The sequence below is a fragment of the Leptonychotes weddellii genome, chromosome 4 (genome assembly GCF_054177405.1).
Source record: "Leptonychotes weddellii isolate Sample4059 chromosome 4, ASM5417740v2, whole genome shotgun sequence".
Taxonomy (NCBI): domain Eukaryota; kingdom Metazoa; phylum Chordata; class Mammalia; order Carnivora; family Phocidae; genus Leptonychotes; species Leptonychotes weddellii.
In genome coordinates this window covers 108,085,774-108,098,066 of record NC_138372.1, presented here as the reverse complement: position 1 = coordinate 108,098,066, position 12,293 = coordinate 108,085,774, and the positions used below count along the sequence as shown (strand labels likewise).

Below are 12,293 nucleotides of genomic sequence, written 5' to 3'. Positions count from 1 at the left end.
TTATTTAAGATTGTTACGTGGAGTTTTAGGACAATTCTCAGTGCGAGGTCACAAGGTGATCCCTCTAACCTGGTGATAATAGAAGAGGCAAATACGTTAACAATTACGAATTCATTTATTCATTCCTTAAATACTTACTGAGCATTTCCTATGGTTAAGCATGGCCCTGAGTGCTGGGCATACATGGTAAATAAAATATATGAGGTCCCTGTGCTTGGTGAGTTCATGTTCTAGTGAGAGAAGGCCTTCCCCCCTCCCACCCTCAGGTGGACTAGCACTTGACCAGAGTGAGGGCAGAGCTTCAGGGTGGGCAACAGCCTGTGCCATGGCCCAGACGAGGGGCCGCGAGTGCCCGGCAGCAGGAGTGGGTATGTGGCAGCCTTTCGGAAGCGACTTATGCGTCCGTGTTGGCTGTTGTCTGTGGACCCTTGTTGTGGACTCATGTAACTCTGTTCATTGTGATCATTCAAGGAGACGATGTGCAACAAGAAGAGGATGGACAAGCGAGAGAACCACAACTGGAAGATGATGATTTCCTCGTAGGAGGTGATGCAGATGATAGATTTGAGTCCCTGGAGACTAGAACATTTCATGAAGGTAGGACACATTTTTTTGGTTTCAGAATAAAACCCAGTAGACAATTTGTAATTATGATTATTGAAGTCTTTCTTAAACACCTTTAAAACCAATATTTAATTTTTATCTGAAGTTTATTTTTAAGTGGAAGCTGGTGAAACTAATTTTTTCCCTAAAATAAGTAGATATCTTGATTTTGATTCAAAGCACTTTTTTAAGGAAACTGTCAGAATATATAAGTTCCTTATAGAAAGTAAGTGAAATGCTTTAGCACATTACGTTTACTGTACACTTCTTCCTAGAGTGCCATGTATTAGAAGAAATTCAGAAAACTGATGAAATATTTTACTTGGCAATCTATCACAGTCTCTTGCTCTAACATGAACTCCATAGGCACAGCTTATAGAACACAATTCTTAGCTTCTGTACCAGGCATTGACAACCTTTTTCTGTAAATAGCTAGAGGATCAATATTTTAGGCTTTGCAGACCATATGGCCTTTATTGAAACTACTCAGCTCTGCTGTCATACTGCAGAAGTAGCCTTAAATAATACCTAAATGGGTACGTATGACCATGTTCCAGGAAAACTTTATGTACAAAATCAGGAGGTGGGCTTGCTCTGGGCTACAGACCATAGTTTGCTGACATCTCTTCTGTGTCAGTATCTTCCATTAAATGCTGGTTATTTAAATATCCACTGAGTAGCTTACCTTGGATCATTTGCAGAAGGCAAGTTAGAGCTACAGTTATTCACTGTTGACATATAGAAGGAAGTAATTTCTGTAATGCTGAAAACTTTTTCTCATGTATTTTGAGTTCTGCTATGTTTTAATGTGATACTACCACGGTTATTTATTTGAAGCCTTGTTAAATGAGCACACATGCTTTGTTCTTATGGTATCTATTCTCCGTTCTTTTTTAAGGTGGCCCTTTCAGACTTTAATGAGTTCTTGAAAGATTTTTTTTTAACTTTTTAATTAATTTATTTTTAAAGTAAGTTCTATGCCCAGTGTGGGGCTTTAACTCACGACCCTGAGATCAAGAGTCACATGCTTTACCCACTGAGCCAGCCAGGCGCCCTGAAAGATTTTAATCCACAAGTTGTATTCTGATTGATTAATGATGTTTTATTTAGAGTGTAGAAGTATATAAATGATATAATTGTATGTATATAATTGTATACATAAAATGAATACTACTGAAATATTGTTTGAGATGGATGTTTCATTTCTCAAGAGTAAAACTAAAAAAAAAGGTTGACAGCACCCACACAAAACCATATAGCCCATTATGTTCCACCACATAATAATCATCAGAGTCTGTGGTTGAGCTGCTTCAGGACCCATGCAAAAGCATAGCCCCACAAGCCACAAAGGATCTGGGTAAGAGGTATCTGGCAGTGTTTAAGGATTAGCTAAGCCTCAGTCAAGTTCAGGCAAGTAGAAAGACTGTGAGAAACAAGTAATAAGTGAAATCCACAGCACTAATGAAGGTAGGAAGGGTCCAGAGCCATAAGGTCTTGGATTCAGAGAGGGAATTTCTTGTGAATATGGTCCATAAAAGATGTGCTTGATATCCCTACAAATAGTTTTCAGTCTTGGATGCAATCAAGATCGCGTAGAGAGCTTTTAAAAGAATGCTCTCACCCACCCTAGACAAAGTGAATCAGAATGTCTGGGGTGTGGAGCCTCTAAAACGGATCATGGTCAAAGCTCCCCAGGTCATATCCAAGTGCAGCGGAGGTTGAGCAGCACTGTGGCCAGCCTGGTGATTTTTTCACATGTCTCCCGTCATGTCCCAGGCTGCTGGGTGTGACCAGGCTAAGGCGTGTGCCTCCATGCTCATAGCCAGGGGGAATCCGGTGGAGACAGCACTTGTAGAGGCTAAAAATTGAGTGGCGAGCTAGCCTGGTCACAATACAGTTGGTAAATGGTTGCTAAGACTTTTTTTTCCAGCATAAAAAAGTAATGAAAAAGTAAAGTATATCTCCTTTTCACAATATTTAATGTATTGGGAAGCTAGAAGCAAGAAGCTCTTGATTTATGAGTGAATATATTTCCAAAAACTTACATTCATGCTTATTGTTGAAAGCAGGAAATATGCTTTTCCATAGAAATAATGTTGTAAGTGATGGTTTAATTCCCATACCAACCTACAAAATTGTATATAATGCATAATTTTCTATGAAAAATGTACACTCAAAATGATTTTGAGCTTGTATATGAGTTTAGCTGCACTGTGCATTAAAAGTAAGCATTTATAGACCAGCTTTAAAACTTCAGACCTTTGGGGCGCCTGGGTGGTGCAGTTGTTAAGCGTCTGACTTGTGGATTTGGCTCAGGTCGTGATCTCAGGGTTGTGAGATTGAGCCCCATGTCAGCTCCATGCTCAACATGGAGTCTGCTTGAGGCTGTCTTTCCCTCTCCCTCTGCCCCTCCCCACTCGCTCTCTCTCCCTCTCTTTCTCAAATAAATAAATTTTTTTTTAAAAAAAAGAACTTTAGGCCTTTAGTTATCAGTTTTTTTAAAGAGTTTATTTATTTGACAGAGAGAGACACAACGAGAGAGGGAACCCAAGCAGGGGGAGTGTGAGAGGGAGAAGCAGGCTTCCCGCGGAGCAGGGAGCCTGATGCGGGGCTCGATCCTAAGACCCTGGGATCATGACCTGAGCCGAAGGCAGACGCTTAATGACTGAGCCACCCAGGCGCCCCAGGCCTTTAATTATCATGTATGTTACAGTTTCTCTGGGGAAAAAAATGCTTCTAATTTCTAAGTAAGGGATGCTGATAAAATGATTTCCACACTTCCCCTGGCATCTCTTGCTCCCTCCTGTCTTCGGCCAACATGGCTCAGGAAGATTGACAGTTACTCAGAATTTTGGTATCTTAGATGCTGCTTAAATAACACATTGCAGTTAAGATAGTTAAGACACTCAAATTATCTGAAACAAGGAATTTGGTATTTTTGAGGTTAGGAGTTATAGATTAGGGGTAGGAAGAAGTACTCCTAAAAAGTTTATAAATCGAGAAAAGCGTACTTTCTGACCTAATCTTTAATTGGGACATAGATTCAGTGTGAACCTAAAAGTTGTTTATTGAAAGTCTTCAGAAATGAAAAATATTTACACTTCATATAGTTGTTACATTAACAAGGGTCAGTGGAGTAGTGAGGATCCTGTAGTGGGAGCATTTTGCTATTGGGGGTCTGGGTTCAATTATGAACTCATTTACCTTTCAGCTCCCCATCTTAGAAAGTCTCCTCTGTCTTTCCTTGTGTTCCCATTTGTAGACACTGTGCTTTTGCTCTAGAAAACAAGACACCACAGCGGAATGTGAAGTAGACTAAGATAGCCCCTTTCCTGGGTCCAGCCTTGTCACTGTGTTACTCTGTTCAAATCATCCTCTCATTAGTCCAGACTGTGGTGGTGTTGAGTGGGTCGAAGAGAATGTGTAGTTCTAGTAAAAGATAAAGTGTTCAGCAAACAGTTAATGGATATTTTCATGTTTTATTTTAATAATTATTTGCTTTCAAAATAAAATCAGTGGCAAGCATAGATTGAGGGTATGCATCTATAGTATATATACATACAATTTTATGAAAGTACTGCTATTGATTTGATGTTACTCTTTTCAGAAACTGAAGATAGTTACCATGTAGAAGAGACAGGTGAGATTTAAACTTAATAATATTTTTTTTTAATTAGAATGAGTCTTTTCCTATAAAAAGAACATCATGAGAAAGAGAAAATATTATCTATGATTATCTATTAATATATTTTATAATATGTCATAAAATACATAATATGTAGTTAATTGTTATATATAACATATATGGTGTCATAATTTCATGTATATGTTTCTTTGTGAATATAGTTTTTGTGCTTTTGAGGTCTGCTTCCTGAAGATAAACACCCAGTAGTGGGATTGCTAGGCCAAGAGATACAGTAGAAGTACATGTTTTGTAGCCTTAAATTACAAAGTCAATGAAAGATCAAGATTGTGTATTGTCACTGGTCATGCATCCCCAGAAGATATGGCCACACTGGAGATGGACATGTCATCTTTCAGTAAGCCTGTGTTGGCCAGTTTTTATTCCAGTGCTGGAATAGATCCCTCTCTCTGTGTTTGAGGACCACATGATACTCTTGGCTAGCATTTAGGACCTACATCATTTCAACAATATGTATTTGTAAATACTAGAACTGTGTTGCGGTCTGGGAGTACTCAGGTACTGAGTCCAAGTGTGAGGGGCTGGGAAGTGTGTGTGCCCTTCCTCAGGCACACTCTTGCGGCTGGTGCTTGCTGAGTGGATGGGAGGAGGGCTCACCTGCCCCGCCATCTCTGTGGTCTCTGTCTCTCTCGGTCTCATTAGTCTTTTGCTGAATATAGTTGAATTTGCATAATCTAAAGTTTGTGGTTCGATTATAAACCCATTGGTGATGGGGACTATCTCATTCATCTTTGTATTTGGCATTTCACAAAGGTAGTACCTGGGTGTTCCATGAGTGAATATAAATGTGAGCGTCATTATGATTTGATTTTACATTTCTGGCATTACTGGATATTGGGCTTTTCCTATTTTGAATACCAAGTGTAATCCTTCTTGAGATATATTTGTAATTTCCTAATCATTTCTTAACTTATAGCTTCACAGGCTTATAATCAGGATATGGAAGAAATGATGTATGAGCAGGACAATCCAGGTTTGTGATATGTTTTTCCGTTTAAGGCACTGGCTAAGGCCAGTCTATCCCGGGGTAAATGATTCACTCTGATTCAACACAGAGTCCTCTTTATAATACTCGCAATCATTTTTGGTTGCCCAGACATTTATAGAAATTCCTGAATATAGTTTAATATTACATGGAGGAATGAGGGAAAAAGGAGATGTATTTTTCAAACCACAACTGGGACTTTGCTCTTTGTAGATAGGATGCTGGGAAGGCGATTCGGAAATTGGCGAGGCAGTATGGTGTAGTGGAGTCTGACTGGTTCTGCTCCTTCCTGTCCTTGTGACTTAGAGAGCAAATTATGGGACTTTATTCAGCTTAAATTTTATTGAATGATAATGATAATATCTCTCTTACACAGTTGTGAAGATTGGAATTAATTTGTAAATACTTTAGAATGGCATCTAGTAATGTGTTTGGTTTTTTCATGTTTGACAGAGGTGAATATTTTTCTCTATAGATGCCACGGAACCTGTAGTAGGTGATGATGAAAGAAGGAACCACGAAGCAGGTACTGGGTGAATATTTTCATTAGATTGTAAACCTTATTCAAGGCTTTACAGTTGTAATGCTATGTTAACATGATTTTTCTTTCAAAGGAGTCAAAGAAGTAATCTTAACACCTAATAAAAGTCTTTTTGCCTTGTAACAAGATTAGATTATGAATGGAATATCAGGCTTTCATATTTTAGCTCATTTACACTGGCACCACGACGAAACAGGATATTAATCCTTAATGCTACTTTTGCATATCTTACTTTATGCCCGTTTGAGGAATTTTTATGAAAATAATTTACTCATCCTTTTGTCTAGTTGTTGTTGGGCAGAGGCACTTACCACTGACTGCAGACACTGATATTTAAAGGAATAGAATTCTGTATTTGAGATTAAGTTGTGGTTTTTAGCTAAGCACTTACATAGAATGACCCATTTAATACTGAGTTTTATTTTCTTTCTTGCAGATGACCTTACATACCAAGACTATGATGAACCAGGTTTGAAAATGCTTCTTAACCTTAAGCCATCTACTTGTTTTAAAATCTATGCATAGTTTGTAGAATATAGAGGATAGTGTTTTAAGCTTCAAATACCATAACTTAAAAAGCTCCAAATGAATGGGAGTTTTCAAAGAATTTACTTGGGAAGGTGTTTGCCTCCAGTGGTGCTGCCATTGACTAAATAATTTTTCTTAAATTCTTTGCAAGTTGCCTTCGGAAGCCGTTAAAAATTATTCACAAGAATTTATGTCATTATTTTATAGTCTTAGCTCTCTTTTGACTAGCATATGTCTGGTGCATAGAAAACCAGTCAGAGTTGAACTACTCTAGTTTCTTCACTACAAAGTAATTCCACTCTTTTTTTATTTTTAAAGATTTTATTTATTTATTTGAGAGAGAGAATGAGAGACAGAGAGCATGAGAGGGGGGAGGGCCAGAGGGAGAAGCAGACTCCCCGCCGAGCAGGGAGCCCGATGCGGGACTCGATCCAGGGACTCCAGGATCATGACCTGAGCCGAAGGCAGTCGCTTAACCAACTGAGCCACCCAGGCGCCCAAAGTAATCCCACTCTTAAAGGTGATGGATCTACTAGCATGGAGAAAGGTACAAAAGAATTTCACTGCAGGCTTAAAAGTGGCATAAAGAAAAGAGTTCGGGCATGTTTTTGGCATGAGTGGCACTAGATTCAGATTTAGGCAATTATAGCTTTGTTTGTTGCCCGAGCACTCCCCAAGCTGTTTTATTAAACTTCACGAAGTAGATTTTATTTTTGCGACTTCCAGGAGAAGGAAATAAGGTTCAGACAATGTAAGTGATTTGCATAAGTTGATATGACTAAGAAATGATAAAGCCAAGGTATGTCATTTTTATTCCGCCACATTCACGGATGACTGTAAAAGGAGAGAAGTCAGTTGAGCATAACTTCATGTGTGATGCGAGAAGGACGAAATGTATAGTGCTTGAGTCAAATATGGAGGACTTTCTATGTGCTGGATGGTTTGGGGGCTTGACATTCAAATAGGAGCAATATGGAATCCTACTGTCAAGAAATGTATGGTTTCATGACAGTTGGTGGTTCTCAGTTGAAGAAAATTAGGAGTGGCTGTGTATAAACCTGATATGTTAATTTATTAAGCATATGTATTTAAGATTTAAGGTCCTACTAAGATGACCAGTCACGGTGGCTATTTCTAATGGGATATGAATGATGCCATTGGAAGCATCCTGGATTCTGTCTTTAAGAACTAGTATTTTTATAAGAAATAACTTGGCCACTATGATTGCATCTAGATTTTCTTTTCAGTTTCAAATTTAAGGGAGAAAATAGGAATTTGGAAATTAAAAGTTATATGTAGAGATGAGACTTGAGATAATTTTCTAATTTCTGCGACTCATTATAGTGTTTGTCTAAATATGCTAGGAAGAACATGTTTGGAAGGCAGTTTGCAAGCTAGATCCAGAGAACTTTAAAATCAAACTTGAAAGAAGTGTAGAATTAGATACCGTGTTAAAAAAAGATATTGTAAAAATAAATGTGTTTTCATAGGCAGAATATCAGAATAAATATAATTTAACATGTTAAAAAAAAGAGTAATAAATAGGACCTAAGGGGTCATCAAAATTTGAGACGCTTTGGATCACAAGATTTTGAGATACTTTAGATTACCTTGCCGTAGAACCTAAACTTTTTCAAACAAAAGGGATTTAATAGAATTATTAATAGGATTATTCACTGTGTTCTAAAAAGATACCTTTGTAACATTCAGGAACCAGGCTAGGGAAACCAAGTGAACATATGTAAGTGAAGCTGTAAGTAGGGTGAAAATAAAACTATTTTTCAGGGATGCCGGAGTGGCTCAGTCTGCCTTCGGCTCAGGTCATGATCCCAGGGTCCTGGGATCGAGACCCACATCGGGCTCCCTGCTCAGCAGGAAGCCTGCTTCTCCCTCTCCCACTCCCCTTGCTTGTGTTCCCTTTCTTGCGGTCTCTCTCTCTGTCAAATAAATAAATAAAATCTCTAAAAAAAATCATTTTTCAGTAGAAGAACAGAATATATTCTGTATTAAACTCCCTACATCTAGAATCTGGAAGACATGTGGCTTATTAAAGCTATGGAGGTAACCAGCTTTCATATTAAAAATCTAGAAAGCATCAAGCCTACATTGGATATACCTAGGAAATGACAGTACCGTCTCACCTTCTGATTGATATATTCATGTACTGCATATATATTAACTATTTTATGTCTAAAACAGGACTGGGGCAGTTCCAGTGAGGAACACATACATAGTCCATATTCCTATGGGCCTTATATTTTAGCGGCAGGTGTGGGGGGGGAGAAATTACACAAAGAGCTTCAATTTAGTGTTTTTCCTCGCAATTGTGCTAAGTGCTGGTGAGAACAGGGACGGTGTGTTAACAAGAGCATATAGTGAAGAGACCTACCTAGTTTGTGGACCAGGGAAGGCTTCCCTGAAGTTGGAGGTGCCAAGGCAAGGGGAAAATGTGGCCGGAATGTCGTAAGAAGCCTCTGAGGTGGGAAGATATGTCTGGAGTGCTGGCAGTCTAATCTGGCCTGAGATTGCACTATGTCTGGGCTCCAGAGGATGCCTAGAGCTAGTCAGGGATGTTCACCTACCCTCAGGGTGTTGTGCAAGGCGCTACAAAATCAGATATGCATTTTGTAAAGATTGATCGGTCTGATGTGTAGCAAATAGTCTGGAGAGAGACAAGAGTGGATATGGGGAGACCAGTTAGTTTAGTGTCATTATCCCGATATGATCTTGCCCTGAGTCCCATCTCTGCCAAAAGAGGAGTCAGAGGAGATGAGTTTCAGTAAAGGGATGTTCAACAGTGTCCCATGCTGCTGAGGACCCACGTGAGGTGAGCATTGAACACATGCCTTGGATCTAGTACGACAGCAGCCTCCCGGTGACCTTGGCAGGAGCCATTTTCAGTGGACACAGATGAAGGTGGACAGAGATAAAGTAGTTTCAGCCAGAGTGGTGGCAGTGAAGGGTAGCGGACAAGCTGAGAAATGTAAGGAGATAAAATTGACAGGGCGCGTGATGTGTGGGTGTAGCTGGGGGAGAGAGTAAGGTGTCAGGAACCCTGTCCACCGTTCTGGCTCGTGCCCTTGATGGATGGCAGTGCTTTTTCCCTAAGACAGGCAGGACTGGAAAACAGGAAGGGGCCAAGAGACCGTGAGTCCAGTCTGTGTGTGTTGACAGTGTGTGTCGAGACATCCAGGGGGATATGTAATAAGCCAACTGGTAGTGCTTGGATCTCAGCAGAGACCTCTCATTAGTGGCTGTGAGTTTGGGAGTCATGAGTCTGTACAAGATAATCGAAGCCAGAGGCCGAGATCACTTATGGAGGGAGGACAGTGTAAGGGGATGGGAGTCTCTGGCTGGCCTTTGATGAAAGCCAACATTTCATGCCTGGTAGGACTAGGACAGGTGATGAAGATTGAGAAGGAGAAATGAAGGAATTGAAGGTGAACACGGTCACACCGAAGTGTTTGAGAAGGAAGGAGCTGCTGAGAGATCTAACTCGGTGAGGTGGATCATCCACTAGATGGAACGAGGTGGTCTCGGAGGAGCCTTGGCAGGGATGAGTCAGGGCCACAAGACAGATGGCAGTAGTTGGGGAAGGAAGTGAGGGGTGAGACAGCGAATGTGAACGAGTCTTTGAAGAAATGAGATTGGGAAATGGAGGGGAGAGGTGGGGCAAGGGGAAGCAGCCTCAAGAAAGGGCTTTTTTTTCTTTAAGTTGCTAGAGACGTGAGCGTGTTTAAATACAAAACAGTTCAAAGTGACAGAGTGAGCAACCAAGCGCTGCTCCTCTGTCTTACCAGTACCACCAGAAGGACAGGAGATGATGGGTTAAAAATGGTCCCTTACTCTACCTAGCACTGAGAATAGCATCTGAAATATAGTAGGTGCTTAATAAATTTTCTTTAGTAAATGATTGTAAAGAATACATTGATAACTGTGCTAGGAAAATAAGAAAGCTCACTCTAAGTGAACCAGAAAATTTGAGGCATTTTGGAGAATTGATAAAGCTGGGATTGGGTTGACCCAAGAAAGCTGTGACCCAGCCGCGCCCGAGAGAAGAGACCAGAGCCTCCTTTGTAGCAGAGCACAGAGCCACTGAGCCCCATGCAAGTAAACGAGGAGAAATGATGGGCCCTGAGCCATGGGTAGGGCAGTGAGTTCACAGTCTGCCAGCAGAACCCTCGCTCTGAGGGGCTGGCACCAGCAGTGTTTGCCCCCAGGTGGCAGATCTGAGAGTTGTTCCCTAAACAAATAGAGAATCTGCCTGGTAAAGCTCAGAATTCTCCTTTGCAGACATGAAAAAATAGAAAAGGGAAATTCAGTGCCACCAGGAAGTAAACAGATTTTGGATCCTGATAACAAGTGATTGGGGAAGAACCTTAATTTCCCCCATTTTACATGAAGAAAGTGTTTGTAATTGCCCATCTCCTGTGACTAAAAGGTGACTGAGTTGGACTTTGAATCTGTGCGTGTTTGACTCCACACCAGACTCTTCCCCACCCTACTCTGTAGCCTGCTACTTCCCAGTGACTAAGCCCAGGGGTTTAAGGATGAAGTAGACATTGTCTCTCCTCATGAAACCATACAGCGAATGTTGTGTCACAGTGAGAGTTAATGTAGTCCTAAAGGATTATTTCTTCTGTGTATTTTCTAGTATATGAGCCATTGGAAAATGAAGGGCTAGAAAGTTCAGGTAAGCTTTTTCTCTAAACGGGTGTTTCCTGCAATCAGCCCCACCCCCCTTGTATTTATTAAAACTCAGATAACTTGTGGGACAAAGATAGATGTAGTAGGAAATACAAGCCATTTTCAAGTCTTCAAGGAAGTAATTGCATATTGTCAATATGTTTATTCCCTACTTATGATGCAAGTTTTATGTCATCAGGGATGATGTCAGCCTATTTGATGTATTCTTTGAATATAATCTAGGAATTAAAGTTGATATGCTAATATAAATACTTACGAGTCTTCATAAGAAACCCGCAGTCTAAAAAGAGCCAAATTTAGTTACCTTAGTAGAGATAAATTAATTTAGGAATCTAGTGTGAGTTAATATAAAATGTGTGTTTTTTGTTTTTTTTAGATAATGCTGTAGAAGATTCAAACATAATTTTAGAAGGTAAGTTAATTTTATAGAGATAGTTTTACTTTTTGTATTAAAATTAAGTTCCTGTATTCAACAGATGTGTATTGAACACTTTGCTGTCCTTAGAGTGCTCAGGGCTAGAAGGGAGAGAATGAAGACAATGGATAGGATTTCTGGTTTCCTTGGGGTTGGCATTCTCGTGATCAAACATCATAAAGTAACTATAGATTATGAAAAGTGCAATAACAGAGATAAAACCAGGATAGTTCAATAGCAAATAACTGGTTACAGCGAGGCTCTTCTAACTAGGGAGTGGTTTTGTCAGACGGGGTTAGCCTTGGACAGGGATGGGTTGAAATTGGGTTCTTCATGTTGTTGTTCAGCTGCACAGACTATTTTTGAAAGTGAAGGGATTTTTCCTAAAAATTGTTGCATATATTACATGGTGGTGCTTTGACAGCATGTAGAGTTGCAGAGATCCTAACAGTCTGCAGAGTTCTTTCATATACGTTATTTCAGTTGTTCCTCACAGTGGACACTGAAGGACAATATCACTGTGCTTTTTTTGTGTGTGTGGGGCTAAGCTGGTATTCAACCCAGACTTGGGGCCTGCAGTGGACTCTGGGGTCCATGGACTTTAACAGCCGGAAGTTGCCACAGGAAACATGTAATAGGGCATTTACTCTTAAAATTACTCTTAGAATTCATTTATGAGGGGGCAGAGCAAGATGGCGGAGGAGTCGGAGACCTGGATTTCGTCTCCTCTCAGGAATTCAGCTGGATAGGGATCAAACCATTCTGAACACCTACAAACTCAACAGGAGATCGAAGAAAAGAACAGCAACAA

At 40.1% G+C, this 12,293-nt stretch overlaps 1 protein-coding gene across 6 annotated transcripts in view; it reads left to right on the top strand.

The window, feature by feature from the left end:
• Positions 1-12,293, top strand: part of ASPH (aspartate beta-hydroxylase) — a 197,024-nt gene that overhangs the window by 61,448 nt on the left and 123,283 nt on the right. For 5 of the 6 annotated variants that reach the window (XM_081816043.1, XM_081816047.1, XM_081816042.1 and 2 more), the window contains 7 exons: positions 472-597; positions 4,211-4,243; positions 5,223-5,279; positions 5,767-5,817; positions 6,269-6,301; positions 11,015-11,053; positions 11,444-11,479. In XM_081816043.1, the coding sequence (XP_081672169.1) occupies positions 472-597; positions 4,211-4,243; positions 5,223-5,279; positions 5,767-5,817; positions 6,269-6,301; positions 11,015-11,053; positions 11,444-11,479 (375 nt within the window). The remainder of the gene's footprint in view (positions 1-471; positions 598-4,210; positions 4,244-5,222; positions 5,280-5,766; positions 5,818-6,268; positions 6,302-11,014; positions 11,054-11,443; positions 11,480-12,293) is intronic. The other variant, XM_081816041.1, reaches the window with a different exon arrangement.